The sequence below is a fragment of the Microcebus murinus genome, chromosome 5 (assembly GCF_040939455.1).
Source record: "Microcebus murinus isolate Inina chromosome 5, M.murinus_Inina_mat1.0, whole genome shotgun sequence".
In the NCBI taxonomy this organism is placed as follows: Eukaryota; Metazoa; Chordata; class Mammalia; order Primates; family Cheirogaleidae; genus Microcebus; species Microcebus murinus.
Window position 1 is genome coordinate 7,222,702 of NC_134108.1, and position 25,725 is coordinate 7,248,426.

General features: G+C 52.5%; 1 protein-coding gene across 1 annotated transcript in view; it reads right to left on the bottom strand.

Annotated features, from left to right (window-relative positions):
• Positions 1–1,455: 1,455 nt before the first annotated feature.
• The window catches only part of IGF2R (insulin like growth factor 2 receptor), a 107,526-nt gene continuing 83,256 nt past the window's right edge, over positions 1,456–25,725 (bottom strand). Inside the window, exons 34-48 of the mRNA XM_076002814.1 lie at positions 25,349–25,605; positions 24,861–25,079; positions 22,834–22,983; positions 20,403–20,564; positions 19,093–19,300; positions 18,604–18,750; positions 17,463–17,697; positions 16,892–17,028; positions 14,293–14,407; positions 13,196–13,342; positions 12,350–12,537; positions 9,265–9,451; positions 4,473–4,616; positions 4,172–4,241; positions 1,456–3,299 (exon numbers count right to left, since the gene is read on the bottom strand). Coding sequence (XP_075858929.1) covers positions 2,883–3,299; positions 4,172–4,241; positions 4,473–4,616; positions 9,265–9,451; positions 12,350–12,537; positions 13,196–13,342; positions 14,293–14,407; positions 16,892–17,028; positions 17,463–17,697; positions 18,604–18,750; positions 19,093–19,300; positions 20,403–20,564; positions 22,834–22,983; positions 24,861–25,079; positions 25,349–25,605 — 2,783 coding nt within the window. The 3' untranslated portion in view covers positions 1,456–2,882. The remainder of the gene's footprint in view (positions 3,300–4,171; positions 4,242–4,472; positions 4,617–9,264; positions 9,452–12,349; positions 12,538–13,195; positions 13,343–14,292; positions 14,408–16,891; positions 17,029–17,462; positions 17,698–18,603; positions 18,751–19,092; positions 19,301–20,402; positions 20,565–22,833; positions 22,984–24,860; positions 25,080–25,348; positions 25,606–25,725) is intronic.

Genomic DNA, 25,725 nt, shown 5'->3' on the forward strand with positions numbered 1-25,725 from the left:
GGCCTCACCCAGCCACGGGATTCTTCGGGAGCCACGAAGGGATTTCTGGAAATTGAGTCTTGCCCGCACCTCTCCCTCCGCACACACGGGACCCTTGTGTCCCAAACTACTGGAGAGGTGAGACCCACCCTTCCACCAGTCCTTCAATACAAAGAAAGGATCGGGCTGACTGGCCCAAAATGTTCTTTTCGACCACCAAGGCTGCTGTCATCCTTCGGAAAGGAATCGTCTTGGGATGTATTATTTCCGTGGTCGGTGAAGTGCATGGTGAGAACCAGGTTTCCTCTTTGTGGTGGATCTCTTGGGCGTGGGTTTGCCTGTGCAGTCCTGAGACACCCCCCTTTCTCATCCCATGTCTCTGCCATTCAATGGGCAGCCCCAATATTTAAGGGGCACAGAAAACTTGGTTGAAGGGAAACTAAGTATCAAGGGTGTGATCAATAAAATTATTCTTCTGAAAAGATTCTAATTCCCACTTACTTGAAAACTTAAAAAAAAAAAAAAATATCCTAACCCCTAGCTGCTGTCCGGGCACGTTTCCCTAAAAATAACTGTAAGGACAGCTGGCAAAGGATGATTACTCTGTTGTTTCGGAGGCTGGGGCTAGACACTACGTAGGTTCTTATGCATCAAAGCACATGTGCTCACACAGCCTTGTCCTCGCTTCTTCCCTTCTGAGGGCCAGACATGAGCCAGCTTGTACATGGCACACCTCCCTGCCATTGAGCCACCAAGGGGGCCAGCAGGTCCCTCTGAATGCCCCTCTTTATAGAGAGGGCACCCATGGACTTCTCGGGTGGGAATGGCTTGGAAGTCAGGCCCGGGACACAATGCCTGAGGACCAGTGACTCTGGTCCTGATGTAACCTGTACTAGACCCTGGGATGACTACCTCAGGAGAGATCTTGTAAAATCCTTACTTCTAAAAAAAAAAAAAAAAAAGATAAAGTAACTCCAACTAGATAATTACAAAATGAGATGGAGGGGAGGACGCTGATTCCGAGAAGTCTGGTTTTGACACGGTAGTAACTCTCTGCTTTCAGGGAGGCTCTTCTCGGTCTCCAGTCAGTCATTTATGACGGAAGACTCGGCCAACCTGCTCCAGAGAAAACCCTCCCACCTTAGCTGAGGTTGTACGCAAGGTGCTTTACTGTCCCTCTGGAATCTGAAGCCCCTGGGCGTTGGGTAACCAGGACAAGCCCTGAGGTCTGCCTGGAGACAGCGAGGCAGTCAGATCTAGACCAAGCACAGGGCAGGGAGCCTGGACTCAGAGTTGACACCGGGGATGGGAAGTCACAGAGAAAAACCGCAGCGCCCTTTCCTGAAGGGTCATCTAGGACACCAAATTCCAACATTCTTCCCACCTCACAGAAAGAACGACAGACAGGCCGTCGGACTGGCAACTAGCTCAGTAACTTCTCACCATCCGGGGGTGGGAAAACATGCTAACACCCAGTTAATAATTTATCTTTTATTGAAATTGTTGAATAATTTATATTACAGTAAAGTTGATTGAAAAAAAAAAAAAAGAAATGAAGAGAAAAATCAATTTTAAAAAATACACTCATGTTGAAATCAAATAAGCCAGCCAAACCGGTACAAACCAAGGGATTCTGTAGGGCGGTTTGCTTTTCAGTATATGAATACCATCGAGTCTATATACAGTTCCACAACGTGAGAAAAGTCACTCGTCAAACACTTCTAGAAGGGAGCGGCCGGCCGGTGGGAGGGCCCAGCACGCCCCGCCCTGCCCTGCCCTGCCCTCCCTCCCTCCCTCCCTCCACAGCCCTGCGAGCGGCCGCCTTGGCCTCCCTCTGCGCAGGCACCCGAGTGCAACGCCAGGGGCGGGATTCGGGCCCCTCATCTTTCACGCAACTTCCGTTAAGTCACACTGTGCAAATTAAGGCTTCTTATAGGTCGGATGGTCGATAAACGATTTTTTTTTTCTTAAAAAAATAAGCACAGTAAAGGTGGTGTCATGAGAACCTGAAGAGATGAGACCTATCCCCCAAATCTGGAAAAAAGTTATTTCCTCTTGACATCTGAACTCCACTCTCACACACACAAAAATCAATCTTTGGGTGGGTTGTTTGGATTCACCAGCCGGTGAAAGAAATACTGACGAATGTGCTCTGTACACCTAGGGCTGAAGATGTCATGCAAAGCTGCGGCCGGTCCTGACTAAAGGCATAGAACAGGAGAACCCTCCAAAACCTAGGCACTCGGGGGCCCTGTGCACATACGTGTGTGTGTGCGTGCGCGCACATGCGTGTGCCCTTTAAGAAACAAAAAGCAAAAGAGAAAAGACACAGAATGAGTATTCCAACTCAGGGGACACGGTGACCACCAGGCCGAAATTCCACAAGAAACGTCCCAGCACGCTGACATCACCTCCCCCCCCCCCAGAATGGATGAACCGGTACGTGACACCCCTGCCGGCAGGAAGAAACTGTCGCTGTTTTCTTTTTTCCTTTTTCTCAAACCTGAGTAATTGTCAAAGTCAATAAATAGGGGGAGAGAATAAAATGCTAAAATATAATGGTCGGATACCCTACAGGGCCTAAAGCAGCAAGGGTTTGTTTCAAATGCAGCCCTCTGTCCCGAGATGTGTCTGGCCTTAAGCTCGCAGACGAGGACTTGGGGCAGAAGCCCGGGCGTGAGGCGCCGCCCCGCGGCCGGCCGCGCCGCGCCTTGCTCCAGCGACTGTAAACACTCGTGAAGGAGCAGGGCCTGGCCTCCCTCGCCCTCTCCTCCAGCACAAAAACTCTTCCCTTTTGAGACAGTTTTTGTTAAAGGCAAAGTTATCGAAGCGTCGTCGAGTTGAAGTCTTATTTGGTTGGAGGTGCTTGGCGGTCCCGCCCCGCGTCCCGCGGGCAGGCAGAGTCAGATGTGCAGGAGGTCCTCGTCGCTGTCGTCGTGGAAGGACACCAGTGTCGTGGGGGCCGCCGCCTTCTGCTGCGCAGACCTGGGCCTCCCTCTCCTCGCCCTCTCTCCCGGCACCAGCCCCACCCGGTCGTCCGCCGGCTCGCCCGGGGCCTTCCTCCGTGGGTTTCTCGCCGGGTGGGAGCTTTCTGCCCCGCCTGCCCTGCCCGAGTGAACTTTCACCTCGGGGATGGTCAGAACCTCGTCCTCGCTGTCCTGGTCGTCCCCGCGCAGGGAGCTGAGGGCCTCGGCCTTCACGGACTTGGTGGTGATGTGGCCGTTTTCCTGCCCTTCCTTCCCCGGCCTCGGTGTGGGCAGCTGGATCTCCTCCATGAGCCACTCCGTTTCGTTCTCATCTGCCTCCTCCTCCTTGTTCACCTGCGAGGGGTCAACAGCGGAGACCAGGTGAGCCCATCGAAGGCCCCCGTTCCGCTCCTCTGCTATCTCCAGCCACCACCCACCCAAGTCAGGGCCCCTTCCGCTGGTGCGAGCTGGGGAACCAGCCCGCCGCCCACCAGAATCACCGCGTCTCCAAGGCCCAGGTCCCCACGGGGGAAGGCGAGGGCTGGCACCCCTGCTCGGCCCAAAGCAGGGGGGCTGCGGAGGGGTCAGCAGACGGGCCGCTCGGCAGGGGCCTCACGGCTGGGGTGCAGGGCAGCGCAGAATGCGCTAGGACGGGCCCAGACAGGGAGAGTGGGCCCTGACGGGCCGGCGGTACTGGCGGGAGAAGGGGCTCTTCTGGGCTGCTCATCACTTGCAAGGTGCCCATTGGCAGGGAGGGGACACGCAGTATGTAGGGAAGACAGACACACAAGGGACTGGTGCCAACAAGTCTGGTTTCAGAAAGCGACTTGGCAATGGCTATCAAGTGTCACCAACATGTTTATGTCCTTTGACACAGAGAAGACCTCTTTTCCAGAAATTTATCTGAAGGAAACCATCCACATGCTAGGTGCACAAATATCTTCATTACTCTGTTTTTTAAAGAATAGCCAAAAAGTGGACAATACCTAAATAGTAAATACTCTACCTAAATCACTTGCGACCACAACAAGAGACACTTGAAGGACAAAAAAAAAAAAACCAAAGAGTGCACAGGTGAACGCGCAGGGGAAGCAGCGAAGGCCGTGGGCAACGTCTTCCTTCCTTCGAGTCAGGCCGCCTGCACGCTGCTCTCAGCTGTGTGGGGGGCGCGGCGCCCACGGCGCTGGAGGTGGGGGGCAGACACCCCGACACGCAGCAGGAGTTACCTTTGAGTATTTGTAGGACACGTTTGAGCTTCTTCTGCAGCAATTGGTGAGTCTGCTCATCACTGTTTCCCTACAAGAGAGGAGCCGGTGAGCACGGCCAGGCGGAAGGAGCAGGACCAGGAACCCCTCCCCCACCCCGCCAGCCCCGACCCGGCGCCAGCACCTTCCATAGAGAGTTTCGAACTGGGAACCTTAGGACTTCGCTGCTGCTGGGCTCGAAAAGAAGAAACACCCAAGCCCGAGAGCTGAGTGTGCCACACGTGCCCCGCCCCCACCCGTGCGCCCCACCAGCGCCCCTCACCTCCTTTCCTTCTTGTACAGCAGCAGGCCCAGCAGGCAGCCCGTGAGCGCCACCAGAAGCAGGCTGAGGACGGCCCCGACGGCCTGGCTCCGCTCCGAGAGCCCCTTGGACCCCGGCCCGCTGTCCCCAGGATCCTCAGTGTCCCTGGAAGGAAGTCACGAGAAAGGCCGCCCCGTCAGGGGTGGCACGGCCACCACAGCCAGGCCCCAGGAACGCCCCACGCAGAGAGCTCTCTCTGCCTCTGCAGACGCCACGGGACCGTGGCTTGCTCCAGCCTGTCGCAGCAAGACCCGCTCGACATGGGAGAGGGCAACAAAACCCTTCCGCCGAGGAGGCGGGGTGCTGGGGGGCAGACTCGCAACACCGCTCCACGGGAAGCTGTCAACACGCGGGACGTGAGCAGAGACACAGCCCTCAGGGGCTGGCTCGCCCCGGCGGGGCACAGGCGCTCCTAGAGCGAAACCTCCGAGAGGCCCGTTTATACTTAGGGGAAAACGCAATATTATTTCCACGGCATTAAAACATTCAAGGAAAATTGTGAAAATAATACAAAATGAGAAGCAAAACTGGACTGGCTTCCCTTTCCACTCGGAGGACGACATGTGTGTCATGATTTGGCACTTCTAATCTTTCTGGCCCTCTGTCACCTGGGGCCACACACGCACAGAAACAGAAATTCTTCCCCACCCAGAGAAGGCAGAGGACAGCGGTGAGAAACAGACAGGCTGCTCGGGATAAAAAGAGAGGCCACCTCAACAGGTGCTGAGGCTGCTGGCTGTTCACCTAAAAAAGCACTTAATTAGGACAAGCGTGGCTCCAAACAATCGGGTCAGAGGGCAGCCAACCACCACATGAGGGTCGCTGAGTCTAAGTCCAGCTTAAACCCAACAATCCTGCCTAAAACATAGAAAGACGAGATACAGCAGCAGCACCGGGTGGTCAGTTCTACCCCGGCCTGCACTGCTGAGCCCTGCTCGGGTAGAAATGTCCCCACGCTGCACACACGTGCCCGGGGACCCCACAGATCTGCCCAAAGCCAGGAACCGACTCGCCCAGAACCCGCTCGGGCCTCTCAGAAACACTTCGGATGTGTCCCCAGAGACCCTCACCATTAGCCAGTTCTAAGTATGTTTTAATTTCCACCTTTGATTTCTTCTTTGAACCATGGATTACTTAGAAACGTGTTTTAAGTTTCCAAATGTGTGTGTATTTTTCAGTTGTTTGTTCTGAATGGTCCCTAGCTTAATCACATCATGTGTGTAGTTAATATGGCATCGCGACCTTTAGAAATTTGCTGAGACTTGGCTATTTCATGGTTAATTTTGACAAAATTTTGTGAGGGATCCGTGTGAGCTTGAGAGAACAGTATTCTCCAGTTGTTGGGAACAGTGTTCTGTGCAGGTCTATTAAGTCCAGCTTTTCCTTGTGTTGTCCCAATCTTGCAAAAAAGCCTTCCTTTTTGTCTACTTGACCCGGCAATCACTAAAACACAGAAAATTGTCATTTCCTCCCCTGTGTGGTTTGTCAATTTCTGCTTTACAGACCGAAGCTTTCTTATTAACTTGACATAAGTTTAGAGTCCTTGTATCTTCCTAGCAAATTGAGCCTTTTAAAAATTATAATGACCCTTTTTATCCCTAACACTTTTTCCTTAGTATTTTATTTTATCTGATTTTTTTACATAAGTACAGATTTCTTTCGTGGTACTTGCTATATCTTTTCTTATCTTTTGACCTTTGGTCTTTTCTGTGTCCTTGTTTTAGGCATATTCCCTGTCAACAAAGCTGTTTTAAAAATCCAGTTTGACAACTTGTCTTTCAATTGGCAAGTTTAGTCCATGTCACCATGGTTACTGACACATTCACATTTATTTCTACCACCTTAGGCTGGAATTTCTACTTGTCTAATTTCATTATGCTTTTCTCCTTTTTTTTGTCTTCTTTTGGGACTTAAGTTTTTTATTTCTCCTTTTCTTCTGTACTGTTTTGGCAATTATATACCATATTTTCATTATTTTAGTGATTATTCTTGAAATTTTGGCATGCCTACTAAGACAAAAAGTCTAGAATTGATTTCTTCCAAATAATAAGAAAGTCTACCTTTTATTTCCATCCTTTGTTTCAAGAAAATAGTTTCACTTTAATATGCTATTACATAAGAAATTAAAAAAAAAAAAAAAAGAGAGAGAGACTCTAATTATCTCCCCACAAAGCCTACATACTATTGCTGTCCAGCAAATTCTCACTTCATGTTGTCAACAGGTTCTGGGAAACTGAAACTTCAAGCTAAATTACACACACCAGTCCTTGAATAATGTCATTTCCTTCAACGTTGTGTCATCATGATATCGAGGGGAAAAAGTTTCTCTTAAAAGATTGCAGTTTCCAAGAGCCTATGGACATTAAGTGAGAATTTACTGTATTTTATTCTTTGTTATTTTTCGGTCCAACAAATTGGCTTCCCTTGAAGCTTTTACAGTCTTTTCATTAGATGTGCTATTATGATATTTCACAATTCCGTGGGTCATTTTGTCATGGTGGTTAACTATGGCAGGTACGTGACAAGCCCGTTCCATGCAGGTTTCTTAGCTGTGGGAAGTTGTTTTGTTATTTTACGTAAGCATAAGTAGTATATATAAACACTGATTATTGCTTTAACCAAAAATTGTGAAATGACCACTTTGGGGAAGTAGAAAAGGAAAGTGCAAGAAAACTAGATCTCCATCTAGTACCGCAGGAAGCCAACAGATGAAGTATGAAATGCTAATTAAAAATACTGAGGTAAACTCCAGAAGAACCAGCTAAAAGAATTAAAAATGGTCATCTATGAGGGTAATAATTACTACTCATCTGTTGTATTTATGTTGTTTTAAAACGTACGCCACTTTGGTAAAGAGAAAAACCCCAGGCACTATTGCGCTTCACACACCCGTGTGGTGGCCGCGTCCATCGGAATCCGTCATCCGCCCCGTGCGAGGGGGAATCCAGCGACGGTCCCCAATGGGTGGAGGTTTTACTGTTGGTTTTAACTTTTGTTTTTACAAGTCTTTATTACTTCATCGACACGTTAAGGGACTTATGCAACTCTCGTTTCTGATGTTCTAAACATCAGGAAAAGCAAGGTCTCCTGCGGAATCTTCCTCTCTAGTTACAGAGTAAAACCCCAAAGTCCCACAAGCCGTGTCCCCAGCTGTGCTTTTCACATTCACAGAAAGTCTGACTTCTGAATGCCTGACACAGACACGGTCTCAGGCCTGGGCTGGTTTCCTCCAAACGACACACAAAACCTTTGTTTATGGCACGTTTAGCCTCTTAGTGACAGAGAATGCAAGGAAAGTTCACTTTTAAGTGTTATAAATAAATTTTTTTTTTTTTTTTTGACACAGAGTCTCACTCTGTCGCCTGGGCTAGAGTGCTGTGGTGCCAGCCTAGCTCACAGCAACCTCAAACTCCTGGGCTCAACCAATCCTCCTGCCTCAGCCTCCTGAGTAGCTGGGTCTACAGGCACGTGCCACCATGCCTGGCTAATTTTATATATATATACATATTTTTTAGTTATCCAATTAATTTCTTTCTATTTTTAGTAGAGACAGGGGTCTCGCTCTCGCTCAGGCTGGTTTCGAACTCCTGACCTTGAGCGATCCTCCCGCTTCGGCCTCCCAGAGTGCTAGGATTACCGGCGTGAGCCACCGCATCCAGCCTATAAATATCTTTAAATTCACGTTTTGCTTCTGTCAGAAAGAACTTCAGTCTTAAACCTCTTTTTGTAATGACCTCACCAGAACCCCTATAAATACGCAAAAGCGCAAAGTACCGGTAGTGAAACTTCCACCGAAAGCCTCTTTCCGTGACTGTGGGGCTAGGAGTCCTGACATCCACGTCCCTAGAATACTGGGACAAAGCTACTTTTGCTGAGCTAGTACCTATAGGTACATGGAAAAGCAAACTGATTTAAGATCTAAAACATGTGACCTGAATCCCCGCATTACCCCGACACTGTGGTGTGCTGACCCTAGGACCCCTTGCTCAGGAAAAGAAAGAATTATCTGCGTGGTAAGAATCATTTTTCTCTCGAAGTCTTAGGACGGAGAATGAGAAGTGCGTGTGAGACGGTGGGCCGAGTGCAGGAGGACGAACACAAACCCAAGAAGGCAAGGAAGGGATGGCTGGGAGACTCGGGACGACCACAAGGGGGCGCCACCTCCCCGCAGAGCAGAGCCGTCCCGCCCTGCTGCCCCGCACCCTGCCCCGACCTTCCCGATGTGTGGGGTAAGCGCCTCGTGCATCCCACACAGAAAAGGCTCCACTCAAATCTGAGTGAAGCTTTGCCACATACTAGTGTGTGTGAGGACACGAAGAAAAGATGTTCTGGGAAAGCACAGGTGAGGCCCGGCCGGTACCTGCCTCCCAGGAGCTGAGGAGGGACAGGGGCGGGAGTGGGGGGCACGGGTAGGAGGCGGGGAGGCCCGGGCAGAGCAGCAGGGGCTCCGGCGGGACCGTGTTCGGGTCACAGCGCACGTGAAGCAGGCTCGGCCACTCTACTGAGGGGGCAGGTGGTGGTGACACTGGCATGGACAAAACAAACAGCAGGGTGCCGACGATCGCTGGACCCGGGTGCCGGCTCTGTGTGTGGGGTCTGACTACCGTTTTTCTCTGTTTTTTTGTGCCGGTTTTGAGGATTTCACAGTAAGACACTGTGGGGGTAAAAATCACACACACACACACACTTATCCCAGAGTCAGGCTCGAGAGGGGATGTGGGGCACAGCTGCTAGTGCCAGGACACGCACTCACCCCAGGGGACACACGGCCGAGGTGTACCAGGAGAAGAGGTACTGGCAGTCGGCGGTCTCGTGGCTGAACTCGGGGATCCCGTCCTTCACCAGCGGGTCGCAGTGGAAGAAGATGGTGGAAGAGACGGACTTGGTCTTGTCCTTTCCACACTTAGAGGAGGAGGCAAACACGACGTCAAGATCGCCATCTGTCGGGAGGGAAGGGCACACACGACCGCAGCACGTCAGCACTGACTGCAACAGCAGCCCCAGGTCACCTCTGCCTAGTCTGTAAGAAGTTTGCAAAGACTTAAAATCAGATGTCCCACGTGCACCGTCGTCACAGCACGAAAGGGCCACTCTCCAACGCACGTCTACAGAGCCCCTGCCCTAAGTCAGAGTGCAAGAGAGAATCTAACCTTGCGCCCAAAGAGGTCTGGCCTCTGTCCTCAGCTAACGACAGCATGCGGAGTAGGGGCTGGCCACGCGACACTCGGGCAGCCAACCAACCAACCCGTCACGCCTACAAAACGGAACCCCAGCGAGAAGCCCGGCCTGCAGGCTCAGGTGAGCAGCCCCGGTCGGCGACACTCCATGCGTACCGTCTCCCATGCGTGCTGGGAACGTGCAGGTCCGGCTTCCACAGGGAGAGGCCGGGAGGGGCTCTGCGCTCAATTCCCTCCAGACTCTGCCCTGTGTGCACCCCCCCTTGGTTGAGTTCAATCTATATTCTTTTGGCGTAAGAAGTAGTAACTGTGAGTTTAACGGCTTCCGGTGAGTTCCGTGAGTTCTAGTGACATACTGACGCTGAGGTGGTTTGGGGACGCCCCTGAACTTGCAGTCGGTGTCAGGAGTGACCCCTGCAGGGACTCTGCTCCCTCCAAACTTGGTGGTTGGCTCAAGCCCTGCGTGGTCTGCTGCTGCTTGAGTGCCAGGAACACGGAGATGAGAGCGCAGTGCGTGAGACGGCTGTGACCACAGAGGGGCGTCCCCTGAGAAGGGTCCCGCGTCCTCGCCTGCGATGGGGCGAGGCAGGAACCGGGCCGCTCTGCAGGGCTGGCGTGGGAGCACATTGCCTAGCTCGTCAGGCCCAGGCAGCAGCTCCACCTCTGACCAGAGACGGGGCTTCACAGTTCCCTGTTCCCGCCCTCTGAGGGGTGACTAGACTCATGCAGAGACTTAAACTGCGTTTCTTCATAAAACGTGCAAAGAGGTCTTCAAACTAAAGCTACTTCCTGGGGCTGGTGAATGAAGACAGTGAAAAGGTGCAAAAGGGATTTAATTAACCAAAGAATAGGTGGACGAGGCCGGGCGTGGTGGCTCACGCCTGTAATCCTAGCACTCTGAGAGGTTGAGGCAGGAGGATCGTTCAAGGTCAGGAGTTCGAAACCAGCCTGAGCAAGAGTGAGACCCAGTCTCTACTATAAATAGAAAGAAAATTAATTGACCAACTAAAATATATAGAAAAAATTGGCTGGGCATGGTGGCGCGTGCCTGTAGTCCCAGCTACTCAGGAGGCTGAGGCAGGAGGATCACTTGAGCCCAGGAGTTTGAGGTTGCTGTGAGCTAGGCTGATGCCACGGCACTCACTCTAGCCTGGGCAACAGAGTAAGACTCTGTCTCAAAAAAAAAAGAATAAGTGGACGCACACGTACACGCGTGCACATGCGTGAAGATTCCAAATTCCAGAAGGTCTACTGGTCCAACATCTGTGAACTTGGAGATTCTCACTCTTAACCGACCAGTGCTGCAGAGCTGAACACTCCTGCAGACGCCCGAGGCGGCGTCACCCCGGGCAGGAGGAAGGTGGGCTCCCCGAGGAGGGACACTGGAGGTAGGCGTGGAAGGATGAGGAGGGTGGGCAGAGGCACTCCAGCACAGGCAGCAGCATGCATAAAGCCACCAGGCAGGAGTGTGACTTTGTGAACAATCGATGGCTGGAGCCATATGCACTTGCAGGACCAGCGGCTTGTAAGCCTGGACTGGGAGGCTGGGCCCCTCAGAGATCTTCAGGCTGCATAAGACAGCTTGGACTTTCCTTCTCTGCATACCAGGGCACCGTGAAGGCTCAAAGCAACCCTTTAGTCAGTCAACAAACATTTACCGAGCACCTCCTCCAGGGCCAGGCGCTGACGAGACGGGACAGCAAGAGAGGGCAGGACAACGTGACGAGCGGCACTGACTCTGAATCATGACAGGGTTCACGGGTGTGTCAGGGCAGCACAACGCGATGTGGGATTCCGAGAGTGAGGCCGATCGACCTCCCTAACACGGCCGAGCCCAGAGAGCAGAGCGTGAGCTTCCCCCGGGTCTACTCAGGGGCCGCAGGCGCCACCTCGAATGCACCCACGCAAGGAGCAGCTGCTACTGTAGCGACAGGCTCAGCTCCAGGGCACGGAAGCACGTGCTGCTTCTTGGGGACAACCATCGGGGAGCAGCCTCTTCTCCCCTCGCAGGGGACCCTGCCAGCAGCCCTTGTACATCAGAGTGGGCTACAGCTTTTTTCAAGCACACTTAACTTTTTATAAAGTTAATGCATTCACATGGTTTAAAATCAAATTACAAAAAGTACTCGTTTACAGGGAAAGACGAGTTGCTTAAAACAAAAGCCGCCCTTTGGAAATACTATTTCAAGGACAAAGGCAGAACCAAAGACAACACCTTAATCAGGACCGCCACAAAACCTTCATTCCTCCCGCTGTTTCCAAATACTCAGGCCAGCGTCTCACAATCCTCTCCTTTCGTCCTTTTGACAAATACGAAATCTCTTACCCTTCTCTAACATTACTTGAAGTTTCAAAATAAGGAAGTGTCATGTCTAAAACCAAATCGAAGGTAATTCGGACCACAAACACCCCTGCCTCCACCCCGACCTAGAACCACTGGTTTGGTTTGTTAGCTGAGATGCAATTTACCAGCAGTGAGATGCTCAGGGCTCATACTCACTGATGTGTCTTAACAAAATGCATATCAAGGCACAGAATTAGACCAGGCTTTTGCTTCGAAACTGATCTGAAATTTCAACTGAAAGGAGTGTGTTGATGAGAAGTCTAAGCCCCTTCTTCAAGGAAGTTAACTACGAAGATTAATGGAAAGTGATGAGTTACCTTGAACGTAGTATTTGGTTTTATCTGCGGTCCCAACCTTCCTACTGAAGTGCTGGTCGTTGGGCTTAACCTGGCATATGTTGGCCCCGGAGCAGGCAGGGTTCCTGGAGCTCGTGATGGTGGAAAGTTGGATTTCGTACAGGTAGTTGTCCCCATTGGTCCTCATGTCCCCAGAGGCTCTGAACAGCCTAGAGACAGGAAAGATGACAGTGACTCGAAGTCCTTTAAGAAGGTATTTGTTACATAAACCCAAATTCCCTGCAATAGCTGTAGGGTTCCCGGGTGTTTCCTTTCCCTAGTGGGCACAGCGCTTCCCCCAGGGACGCCAAAGGCACTGACTGCCATCTCAGTCAACCTGCTCCCCACGCAGCTCTGCTCTCAGAGCGTTCACGCGCCTTTCTCAAGACGCTGCGTCCAGCGCCACGTGGCCCTCCCTCCACCTCTGCGTGGCCAGGCGCCTTGGCCACCTGACCCCAAGATCAGCCCTAGTGACACTGCTGAGAAACTTTTTTTCCCCCCTCTGCTAAGCCCAGAAGATTCCTGCTCACACATGTGTTCAGAAAGCTTTGGCTGCAAGCCTTGGGCTTATCATGAAGTGAAAGAGGAGAGGGGACTTTATTTTTACACTCACAAGAATTCACCATCTTTGGTGTTAAAAATTTAATAGTTGAGCAAATGTTTTCCCTCGGTTTGAGCAAAATATGAAGCCTGCTCTGGCGACAGTAACTAAAACACACAGAAACTATTTATTAATGTCTCGTGATGCTCCCCGATAGAGAAAGATCTGAACTGGGGGGTTTAATTTTGAGTATGTATCAGTGCTCAAAAGGAAAATGTTTCCCTTACTTAAAATAAATATCCCCGAGGCTGAAGCTCTTGCCATTTATAGGGTTGGTGATGGTCCCGTTCACCATCCGCACCTCCTGCGGCTTCACGGCGCAGGCGGCTCGAGAGTCCCAGCTGAAGTAGTAGGTGCAGCTGTCGATGTCAAACCTGGGAGGAGGGAAGCACGCATGACAGTCACCTGCCAGCTGGGCACCACGGGACTGCGAAACAAACAAACGCTACAGAGCCCTGGGGCAGCCTGCTGCCCCGGACCTCTCCGACAGCCCCAGGCTGCCAGTGCTGCTCCACCGGCTGGAACTTCCAGACTCAGCACTGACAACAGCTCTGGGCTGGGACGGCGACGTCACTCTTTTCCAGCACCAGAATAGGGAAGATGGCGTGTACCACATCAGTGACGTGACAAAGCAAGCAAGCATTCAGCACAAATTTTTATGAATTTAGCCACTGCAACATTTAAAACCTGGAAAAATTTGCTCCTAGATTTTCGAACTTTTGTTTTACAAGCTTCTCAGATTCGTTCATTAATAAATCCTTTGACAGTGTCTGGGGTTCCCCCTTTCCAAGCCCAGCTTCCAGAGGAGCCAGTTTGTTCACAAACACCAGCTTGCACGCTGCCTCTATTGGCCAAACTCGGCTTGCAGCAGCCAGGATGGTGCCTGGAGGACTCTACATGTAAGCACTGCCCAGGAGTGGGCCCCACCTACCCATGGGTCCCTCACAGGCTGCTTAAACCCCTGGCCTTGGGTGGGACAATCGTGCCCCTTTGATTCTACTCTGACACTCAAAGACCGAGGCCTGCTAAATACCATTCAGCCAGCCAGCAGAGACAGTCCTAAACCTCGACCAAGAGCAGGTTTTCCAAGGCAAGCTGGGCCAGGAAATTGCATCAATCCAGTCACAGGGTGTCTCAGCACTTTCCCCAGGGGAACTACCCGTGTGAGCAGCCCAGCCCACTACGGGACAATCAGGCCCCAAGTCTCAGTAGCCGCTCCCCCCACCCCTGCGCTGTGACAAAACCCCACGTGAAAACCCGGGAGGACTCTGGGGAGCTCCCAGCATGCCCTGCACAGTCCCGCTCTGAGCCCCAGCCTCCTGACCTCTCGAAGGCAGGTCTGCCCACCGTCTTCGCACAGGTCAATTCTATCACGGTGGACGCAGTCTTATTGTCACCGCATGGATAGCCTTTTGAATAAGTGACAATCACTCTGTCATCTGAAATACACAAATGATTGAACTGATGTTATTTCTGGTGCATTATAAAAAGCCTCAATGTTGGGAGTCAAAATCCACTTGAAGGGCCAGGAGGAGTTTTTGGCTTGCTGAAGGTGTGCCGACTCGCTCTCGACACCCTTAGGTTTGGTGGTGGCCACCCGGCTTGCTCCGCCATTGCCACGGCAACAGCAAGACCTGGGGTCAAACCTGCACCTTCCACTTCATGACCCTAGGTTGCCAAACTTCTGAGCCTTGATGTGTAGAACAAGAACACTGTCCAAAACGCGCGGTTTCAGGGCTGTGCACATGACACGTGAGAACAACGGGACCTCAGTTAATGGCAGCAGTCACCGCTGCTCCATCACACACAGTTTCTGCACCATCTTTGGTACTTTCCTAACAGGGCCCCTCACATAAGCCTTCCAATAATAACGGGCAGGGACCCGGCAAAGTGAAAAGCCAGAGACAGAGACCGGCTCTGGTGTTCCCGGGTGTTCTGGCTCTAAATCAAGCTCTGTGTGCTTTTTACAGGGTCACATTAAAAGCTCTCTAACTTGCAGAGTCTAAGCAAAAAGGGAGTACACGCTTTAAGTTGCATGTATCACAGGGGCAGCATGGCTACAAGGGAGTACACGCTTTAAGTTGCATGTATCACAGGTGCAGTGTTGCTACCAGGGAGTACACACTTTAAGTTGCATGTATCACAGGGGCAGCGTGGCTACCAGGATTCGATACTCTAGCACTGCTGCCGAGAGACTGCCAGGCCTGCCCGGGGTGCCGTCCTAGGACCGGTCTGAGCCCAGCCTGGCCCCGCAGACAGACGATGTCCCCAGGGCAAGGCACGGGGTCTCCGGAGGAGCACGCTCCCTCCACCCAGATCTCACACACGTATGTCCTTCCAGGCAGGGGCATGTGGCGGAAACAACTTGAGTCCAGTACCAGGTGACTCAGGTGTTCTCCACAAGGCACTGGCTGGGGCACCAGGGACCGTGTGGCGGGGAGGTGAGAGGTGGGACTCCAGACCCTCCACCCTGCCCTGAATTCAAAGGTGCTCCAGCTGGGCTTGTTCTAAATATTGGGCTTCTGCGCAAAATTCTGGAAGAAAGAGCTTCACTGTTTTAAGAAAAAAATTTTAAAATGCTAGAACATGGGAACAAACAAATGTGGGTTGTAATAGTGTAGACGCCCCGTGCTAGTTGGGCGACACGCTGACCTTCTGCACCTCAGTGGCCTTACCTGTGGAATGGACCGGGACTAAACACGGACGAAGCACATTTGCTTGGTAAACGTTAGTGCCTGCAACAAAAAGCCCACATCCACGGCCACAGGGATGTATTCCCTACACGAATGTCGGGGTCGCCATAATCGTGAAGGCCAAGAGTAAGATCCCACCTACTGTGTCGGACACCAGGAGATCATTTCTAGCTCCAGGCCCAGGAGAAAGCACGAGCTCTGCCCGCTGGGCCGCGCAAGACGGCGCTCACCACACAGAAGGCCGCCAGCAAGTCACCACCAGCAAGTCAGATCGCCCGTCCCACGTTACCCCGTATTCACTGTTCTCTTGTTCCCCCTGCCTCGAACTCTTAGTGAAGCCATAAATACGTCGGTCTTCTTCAGCTGGCTCCGAGAAAGACTGCGAGTTCATACGGGACCCTCCGCCCTTCTCGGGTGATGTGGGAATGGCAGCAGTAACCACCCCGCAAAGCGCCAGGAGCCTCCAAATGGGGGCGAATCTCGGCTGAGGGCCGGCCGCTGCTTCCTGTGTGGCCACGCTCGCCCACGGCCAGCCTGCACAATCTGAGGCTGCTTTTTATCGAGGGTGGCGCTGGTTTCCTCAGAATCCCCTTCTCCATTTCGCCATCCTAAGCTGACTGAAGTCACCCTGTGGTTTCTTCAGGACAACCTGGGCAACTCCACTTCCAGCCTACCGGGCGATGGTGAATTTATTTCTGTGTTGGTCCCTCCCACACATCCCAATAGTTCTTAAGCCAAGAAAGCTCTGTTTTCCTCCTCTAAGTAATGAAAGAGAACACCTTTCACTCAACAATGAATTGCAAGATGAATTTTCTATTATTAAAAAAGCATCATTATTATTTTTGAAACTGTTACAATGTTACAAAAATACACCCCTGAATTATCTTTACCAGGTCCTTGTGCAACTGTCTGGCTTTCCAACAAATTTACATATATGTCGACTCAGGCACTTGATCTGCAGCCAGAACATGAACTCCAGAGGAACTCGGAGCATTCTTACTTCCTCCCCGACAGAAACACCTCCCTAAGGTAGCCGGACCCCTCTAAACACACAGACAATACAAAGTGGCACTTATCCTAACGTTCCAGGAGCTGCCAAAATGCCCGAGTGGCGCCCCTGGGGAGCAGCACCTGGAGGTTTCCACCGGAACCGGCTGCCACACTGAGAGCACCCTCCCCTTCCCAGACACAGCTCCCCTTCCCACCCAGCCCAGGACCCGCGGGCCGTACCTTTGGCGTCCAGCTTCTGCGTGTGAATGAGTCCCAAGACCTGGACCTCCCCAGTTGGGCTCTTCCTGCAAACACTGGCTCTTTCGGGACAGTCGAGGGGGCCTTTATGTACTCTCTGGCACAAATTTATGTAGTACCTGTAAAACGACACAAAGGGGCAGGGACGAGGAACGCAGTTGAGTCTCTGCCCTAACACAAGTGGGGCAGTGGGGACAATCAACTACCGCATCCAGCAACACCTAAGGAGTTCTCGCCAAAGACCTGGGAAACCCAACACACCTCCCACAGGCCCGAGCAGCAGACACACACAGAGGAACCTAGCCGAATTCGGCCAGCCCAGCTGCTTCTGGTTGTGAGGGCTCCGTTTCTGTTCACCCAGACTCTCCTCCCTCCCGAGTCCGAATGGCCCCAGCGCGCCGCGACCGACACCTAGGCTGCCTCCTGGGACCGCGAGCCCCACGTGCGTGTGCTGTTCCCACCTCCTGAACCACGCCGGGCCGACTACCATCCAGCAACCTCGAGTTCCCACCTGCGGCGCGTGACCTGCGGGCCGGCGGGGGAGGGCACTCACCAGGCACCCTCGTGGACCAGGGACCAGGACCCGGTGAGGGACGACAGCAGCCGCAAGTCGTAGGTCTTGTGCTTCTGAACGAACTTGCACTCCATCTTCGTTGGAGGGCAGACGACTTTGGTCTTCCACTCGAACGTCACCTCACACCCACGCACTTCACTGAAGACTTGTGGCCTTCCGACGTCCTCGTCTTCATCGCACTTAAATATGATCGTGGATGTCCGGTGGCTTTTTGCTGAGGGGCGGCAGGAGTGGGAGGGGTCAGCCCCGCCTGCGCCCCAGACTCGTCTCCCAGCCCTCTCCCCAGCTCTGCCCGCTGACTACTCAGCGTCTGCCTCTCCCCCGGTCTCTCCACCCCATGGCACCAGCACAGCTCCTCGTAGACAGGTGTTCAGTATTTGATCAATGTACTAACGATCACAGAGGTTAAAATAACTCGACACCTACAATTACCTACAGAGTGACGTTCGATGAACCAGGAATAACATTTTGTCAAAATAAGCCCCAAAACTACAGTGGTCAGTCCCTTGTAAATTTAAGGTCTATGGCTCCTTAAAACGTCCCATTTTGTTCCCTGGTCGTTTACAAGAATGACGTGATTTTTCAAGCACTTATCTAACTGTCCTTTGGAACACACGCCACGTGAGTAGGATCGTCCCGTGACGTTCATCTCTAAGAATCCCAGGAGCGAGAGCGCCAGGGTCAGCACGCCGTGAACGGACGCCCTCCCCGTGGCTGCCACGTGGCAGTCGATGCATGAGTCCCCTGGGTTTCCTGAACATTCACTAGCCACCCTGAAGACCCACGACAGGCAATCATTTTGCCGAGACTCGAATCTGAACCGCCGGGGCTGAAAACTGGTAGGTGGACCCAAGCCGGCTAGTGAGCAGGCCCAGCCAGCCACCCGGGTTGGCATCTCTCCGCGGCCCTACTGCGCGGTCGACAGAGGAGGTTACCCGGGGCTCCCACGGATCGACTGCGATGTTTCTCAGCAGGAAACAACCCTAACAAGAAAAGGTTTCACGCAGCAGAATTCCTGCCCTTGACCTGAACGTCCGCAAAGGTCTCGGCACGAGTCAAGCCTGCAAGGTGGGGAGGGTCCCCTGCACCGGCCGTGCTGGGACGCAGAGCCCCCACTCACAGTGTCTGCAGAAGCCCCACTCGCGGTCCCGGTCGTAGTTCGCAGTCGTGCTGCACCAGAGCTTCGCCCTCCCCTCCACGACACACTCCTCGTAGCTCTTCCCGTTGAACGTGAAGGGGAAGACACAGGGAACGCCTTCGTCCGTCTCTGGAAAGAAGAGGAGGGTCTGAATAATCCCGATTACCATATGACATCAGCAGTGCCTTGCCAGGCACCGTCACCCAAGAACACACACGAAGGGGCCCGAGGAAGCTGCCCAGCCTAAACCCAAGCGTGACAGCCAGGAGTCCCCTAGGAGAACTTAACGGGCCACTGGCAGAACGTGGTGGGATTCAAAGCGTGAGCGTTCACACCCAGGAGGATGGTAACGCCGTGCTTCGCGTGCAAACCCAAGCTTTCTGCATTTATAGGGTTTTGGAGCTTCGTGCCTCAGTTCCTTCCTGCTGCTCAGTCTACGGATATAAAATTTATGCCGTTGCAAATCTTTACCTGGAGGGCAAGCATCACCATTCACGTAACTTAAAATGACCGCCTCGTCCTGGTGCCTGTAGTCCAGCTTCATGGACGCCAGCCGTCCGAACGACACCCCCTTGCTCCCCGAGAGCAGACACACGCCGCCATCCTTACAGCCTCCTTGGTCCGGGCCGGTGGCCGCGGTGCACACCCCCACGCTATACGTGCGCAAGTCTCGAGTCACCTGGACAGACAAATGTCACATGTGGCTTCGAGCAGAGCGCCAGCACCTGGATCTCCAGGTGCAGAGAGAATAGTCACTGCCATTCGAGGCATGCTGGGGAAGGTGTAGCTCTGCTGTCATCAAAACGCATTCACCCCCCCTCTCTCCAGGCCTGAATCCCAAGGGAGCCTCCCGCCAGCCCGGGCCCAGCTTCCCTGCCCATCCTGCTGCCCCCCACTGCCCTGCCTGTCCTCTCCAGCCAGGGCCCTGCGGCTCAGCCCACCTTCCCGCAGCCCACGTGTCCTTGCCTGTGCAACAGGGTGTCGTGAGGACTGAGTGCATCAGTGGGCAGAGCAGACACCCCACGTGGACAGGCAGCCTTGCCCCCCTCACCTGCCCTGCCCCGGCAGGCTCCCACCTGCTGCACACCCAGCACCTGAGCCCAAAGCTCAGAGCTGCCACACTCAGACAGGTGCTGGGATCGCGTAGCCTGGTCCAGATACTGGCACGACCTGGCCACATCTAGATCCCCAGGCTCAGGGCTCAGGGGCCCCACCACCAATGACCATGACCTTGATGTAGCCAGCAATCCACAGGGATGTGCACAAGGGCTCCGGCATGACACCAAGTCACACGCTCAAATCCTTCTTGAGTCAGGGGTACCCCCAACTCCCTCCACTATCACCTCTGTGGGCAGCAAACAGCTTCCTCTCTATCTTAAATCCAGGCTGGAGACAGAGCAATTCCCCACGGACTTTGGCCAGACACACTAGACATGGCCCTGACGCTGTGGTGTGTGTTACTCACCTGTCCCCGAGCCGCCCTGCCTGCTCTCATCTGATACGAAGGTCCCCCTGCCCCCTCATTGGGTCCCTTGATCCTCACGAGGTCTGAAGCACAGAAACACCCCGACGCATGATGTCCCAGGCCAAGGATCAGCTGTGCTTAGCCACAGCGTCCAGAAACCTTGCTGACACGTCCCCCACGTGAGAGCCACCACTCATGTGCTGCCATGGTGCTCACAGATGGCCACAGGTGCCACGGCACCCGAAACACGCCAGGCAGCCTGGTGGTGGTCACCAGTCACAGAGCATGCCCACCCCGTGAGGCTCGGGCGCCTCACCTTAAAGGTGCTCTTGGAAAGGCTGGACAGGTTGAAGCTGTAGAGCAGCTGCTCGTCCGTCAGGGCACAGCCCTCGGTCCTCACTTCGTCAGGACAGACGATCGGCGTCTCCCACTCGAACACAAAGTCACAGTCGCTGGTCCTTAACAGCTTCGGCGTTCCCTGTTGTCCGGAAGAGCACGGGCCTTAAAAACCCCGCGGTGCAGGGACAGCAGCTGCCCGCTGCACCCTACGAGGACCCACGGCGGGGGAGGGACGCTCGACAGACAGCAGTGGCTGGAGCACCCAGCGCTGTCCTGGGGCACAACGGGCACCTCTGACCCTGCCCCACGCACGCGGAACTCCCCGGCTCACTCCGGGTCACCGTCCTTTACTTAAACAGAAGCAGACCCTCGGAGTTCTGTGCCACAGGCTCAAAGGGGAAGAGACGGGAGGTCTGTAAATGTCACGAAAGCGAAGTCTGTGAAATCGAAACCCTCTCAGCAAAGGAAGCAAGTGCTTCAATCACAAGCAGGGTCTTCATGCCACCATTTCTAGAAACTGGGGATATATTTACAAAGGGGGCAAGATGCCACTCGGCCAGATGTTCCATAAGCCAAGTGTCCCTGAATGGGTTTCTTTGTCCCCTCCCTCCGCGACAGCAGCAAAAGCAGATGGAGCAGCTGGTCGGGAATTTCACTTTCAATTGCTGTGAAGCATCTTTTTCCCTATGATACAAGTGTTTTGTAAAAGTACTTCCAATGAAGATGGAAACCACAAGGGAGGAGAATCTCTCTAAAATCTTTCTGAAAACGGAGCATACATTCAGTGTGAGACGCCCCGTTTCTAAAAGCCAAGTCAGTAATGATCACTCTCAATGTGCAGTTGCCCAGAAGGAACTGGAATCGCTCCGGTTCACTCGCTCTGTGCAGTGGCAGGCTGAGCACGGCTGCACGTTCTCCACCCGGTAGGGAGAGAGAACCACGGGAAGCTTGTTAAGGGGCGAGTCTGGGAGAGAACTAGAGAATCTCCTTTAAACACTGAAATGCTGTTGGGGACAGAAGCCCTTGCAAAGGTCAGGTCCACGCTGCCCTATGCTGCGTGTCTGCAGAGGCATGAGCAGACGCACCTACATAAAAACGCAGGTATACACACAAGCGCGTGACAGGAGTCGACTGAACACAGCTTTACCTGTCCTTGCTAACTAAGGACTGTCATCACACTCAGAGTCATGAACAGGGGCATGTCCAAGGGCTCTGAGCTGCTTTGGGCCTCTACACAGAGCAGCCTATATAGCAGAGGTTTTGGTTTTTTCCTCCTCTCTGTTACTGTACTTTCCTCGTTGCCAGGTGGCTGCCAGGTCCCTTCCCGCTACTGCCGACAGACCCGAGCCTGGCAGGCCTGGCGCAGGCTTTACAAACCTGCCGCAGGCCAAACATCAGAAAGTCAACTTTATTGGAACTGGAACCATAAGACATGGCAGATCATAATCCACCACCTGAACTCCTTGGGGTCAGATGAGCCTTGTGATCCATCATCTTTAGGATTTTAAGAGGCAATTTGGGATATATTATTTATACTACGTAATAGACACACGTGTATACCCCATATCCTAGAATCAAGCACATCAGCATTTCTGCAGCAGGATGTATGAATATTCACATTAGGCAGGCAAATACCAGCCACAAATAGCTTCAGTTCATTCATGTCAAAGGATTCACAAGTTTCCAGAAGTTCAGAGATGTCAGAAGCACAGAGGGGGCTGTGGAGCAAAGGGCTGTCCCTCCACAAGGCAGGCTGGGACCAGCGGTGCCACCACCGAGCTGCCCTAAGTCGCTGGGGAACGGGAGCCGTAACCTACCAACTTATCTCCTATTCAGAGAGGGTCAGGACAAAACGTGTGCAAAAACTCTTTATAACAAAAACACACTCATTATAATGTATGCTGATATCATTAATATATATTTAACAGGCACATAAAACAGAAGTCAGTAACCTTCTTATAAGTAAAAGTACTACTTTGTTGTAGCCATTTTGATTCCAGAGGTCTCTTGTTACTTGCTAACTACTGAATTTTGAGCTATGCCCTGAATGATTATGGCTGCCCCTAAGTCTGATTTCCCAATAAGAATAAAATCAGTAATGTCATAGTAAAAAAAAAAAGTTATGACTCTTTTATACAACAGTAGTCAAAGCTGAATGTCATTTCTATACAAGTGTCCCATGGTTTTAAATTATAGCAAGCCTTGATGTGCTTCTAACTCAGGGTGAGCCTACTCGGTTCTCAATTAAACGGTTTTCAATTACTGGGACGCGCCACTGACACCCCATGTCACCCGGGGCAGACTGAGGAGCACCCTGCACTGAACTGCGCTCTCTGGTCGTCCGGCCCCGGCTCACTAACCTGTGTCCCAGCGTCTAGACTCCAGAAGGCCGCGGGCGGTGCACTTACCATGCTCACTCCTCTCTTGCAGTGGAAGGCGATGAGGGAGGTGTAGTTGAAATGCCTGTCTGCTAAGCAGGGAGTGCTGCTTTCAAAGTTCAAGTAAATTTCTTTCGCTACCGGATTGAGTATTGGAGGTCCTGCGACCCGGCCAATATCCTAAGCAAAGAACAAAGAGTGTTTTGGGAAATTAATTGTTCCCCCAAGGTTAGAGGAGTCAAAGCGAATACAGAATCATAAAAACCAGACCTCATCAGTTCTGAAGATGAGCAGCATCTAAAAAACTGAGTTAATACCAACTCAAAGTAAGAGTCTTGACATTAAGATGCTACGAAAGAACTTCCGTACACCAGTGGTGATTAGTTTTGATCCTGAGGCTTAGTGCTAGGTAAGAAGATAGGTTCTATTTCTATGCATATTCAATTTTCAGGATTCTAGGCAATAGGAATGCCTCTCTCCAGTCATACTGAGGGTGACTGAGTGAGACCCTGTCTCTTAAAAAATAAGAAAAAAAAAGCTACCTGGTCCTCCATCACCTGCTGGTGGAAAGCAAGAAGCTGAGAAACAGCCCCCACCTCCTGACGCAGCCCTGGGAATGTTCCTTAGCCTGACACGGCAGTCCTTGCTAGGTGTGTCCTCAGGCACGGGGACAGATGTTCACTATTGATTTTCACTGCTTATCACAGCACCTGACACATAGTGGCTGCTCAATAAATATTTCTCACTGAGTGAATGAATGAAGGAAAGGTGAGTGGCCAGAGATGGTGTGTGTGATGAATGTGCATGTGTGCACACATGTGAGCCCGTGTATTCACACATGTGCATCTTCCCCATGATTTTGCTCTCAGCTGCAATGCTCTGCACTCATCACTGTGGGACATGTTTAGGGCCACATAACACAGCACCCTCTCCAATTAAAGAACTTACTATACTTTTCTAAATCTGACCAAGGTTGGCTAAGCAGGAAAACAACTCACACGGGAGGACCCGAAACCCAGACTGTCAGAGGATGCTACCAGAGGCTTCCTGTGAAGGTCCGGTTTACCCAGGCCTCCAGTCACACAGCTGCGGTTTTGCTAAACGCACACTGCAGCTGGGCGTGGTGGCTCACACCTGTAACCCTAGCACTTCTGGAGGCCAAGGTGGGAGGATCACTTGAGACTGGGAGTTCAAGATCAGCCTGAGCAAGAGTGAGACCCTGTCTTTACAAAAACAGAAAAAAAATTAGCTGGGCATGGCGGTGCAAGCCCGTAGACCCAGCTACTCAGGAGGCTGAGGCGGGAGGATTGCCCAAGACCAGGAGTTACAGGTTACAGTGAGCTATGACCAGGCACTGCCCTCCAGCTTGGGCAACAGGGTAAGATCCTGTCTTTAAAAAGATCAAAAAAACAAAAAACACCTCATACTGTGGCCATAGATACAAACACAGACAACTTTCAAGACACATGTCAAGTACTAAAATACACCATGGACTTAACCAAATGTTAATAAAACTCATGGAGACAATTTTTAAAGATCCAAGTCTGTATAAAAAAATGCTTCCATAAAGCCAAAGCTTTCAAAGTAGACAATTTAGCTATCTATCAGCAACCTGCTTTTGCCCTTAATTACAGCACATTACCATAGAAGGTGCTTGCATTTCACGAGTGCTTTAATCGCACAAGACAAGCATTTCAGACAAAGAAACCGGGCCATGCTGATGCGTTTTCCTGCCACTTTACCTAAAAACTTCTCTTCATTAGGGTCAACCCTGAGGCTCCTAACTTGACAGACACACACAAAAGTATCTATAATATGTGTTCACACTGTCTTCCACAGCTCAAATACTTCCCGGCTACCATTATCAACAGCTAGCGACAGCTCAACGCACAAACCCCGACCTCACTCTTCCCCGAGAGCACCCAGAACACACCGAGTCCCGGCTAATTTCTCCATCCTCTGAGTCACTCTCCCTCGAAAGCAAGAAACACACAACACAAAGGCCATCGCTAAACGTCTTGCAAAACTCATCTCCGCCCCCGGTTTCCCACACTCACGATGGGGGGCCCGTCCACGGGGACTTTGCACACGGCGGCCCCGGCAGGACACGGCACCCCGTGCATGGGGTTCAGCGGCTGGCAGATGTTGATGTAGAAATCCGGGCTGGCGTCGGAAGCCTCGTCCTCACTCTCGTCGTACGCTTCGTACCCGCCGGTGCGGTGGATGAGAGGGGACAAGTCGATGATAGAGCTTCCGTTCCTCACGGAACATTCTATCTGTTAAGCAGGAAAGACTGCATTGGAGTCGCCCCCCCCCCCGCCAAAATTTTCTCAATCACCATTAAGCCATAGAAGAATTTAAGAACCTAACGACGACAACAACAACAAAAAGCACAGAGGGTAGGAGAAAGTCTCAAACTGCTGCATCACACAGCACCAGGCGCTTCTGGTCAACTTGATTACCGGGACAATCAGGGCAGACGAGCTCAGCTGTGAAGCCAGCCCAGGGCGCACGGGCGGAGCCGGGCGGGGACTTCTGGACTCACCGCCTGCTCGCAGGCCAGCGGCGTGTGCCAGGAGAAGAAGAGCGTGCACGTCTGCTTGTCCAGGGAGATGAGCATGGGCCTGTTGGCCGGCCCGGAGTCAGGCCTGCACACAAAGCTGATCACACTCTTGTAGCTCAGGCTGGATTTGGAGGGACAAGGGGACCCGTTCTCGTACACCAGCCGCAGGACCTGGTCCGCGTAGGTCAGCCTCTTGCTGGCCTTGCCCACGCTGATCCTGGTCTGGCCAAAGCAGGCCCCTGCGCCACAGGGAAGAGTGGAGGGAAAAGCACGCGGTCACGGACCTGGTGGCCCATCTGCTCATGAGAACTTTCTGCACACCCAGACTGTCAACTTCATGCTATCACTAGTAATATCGA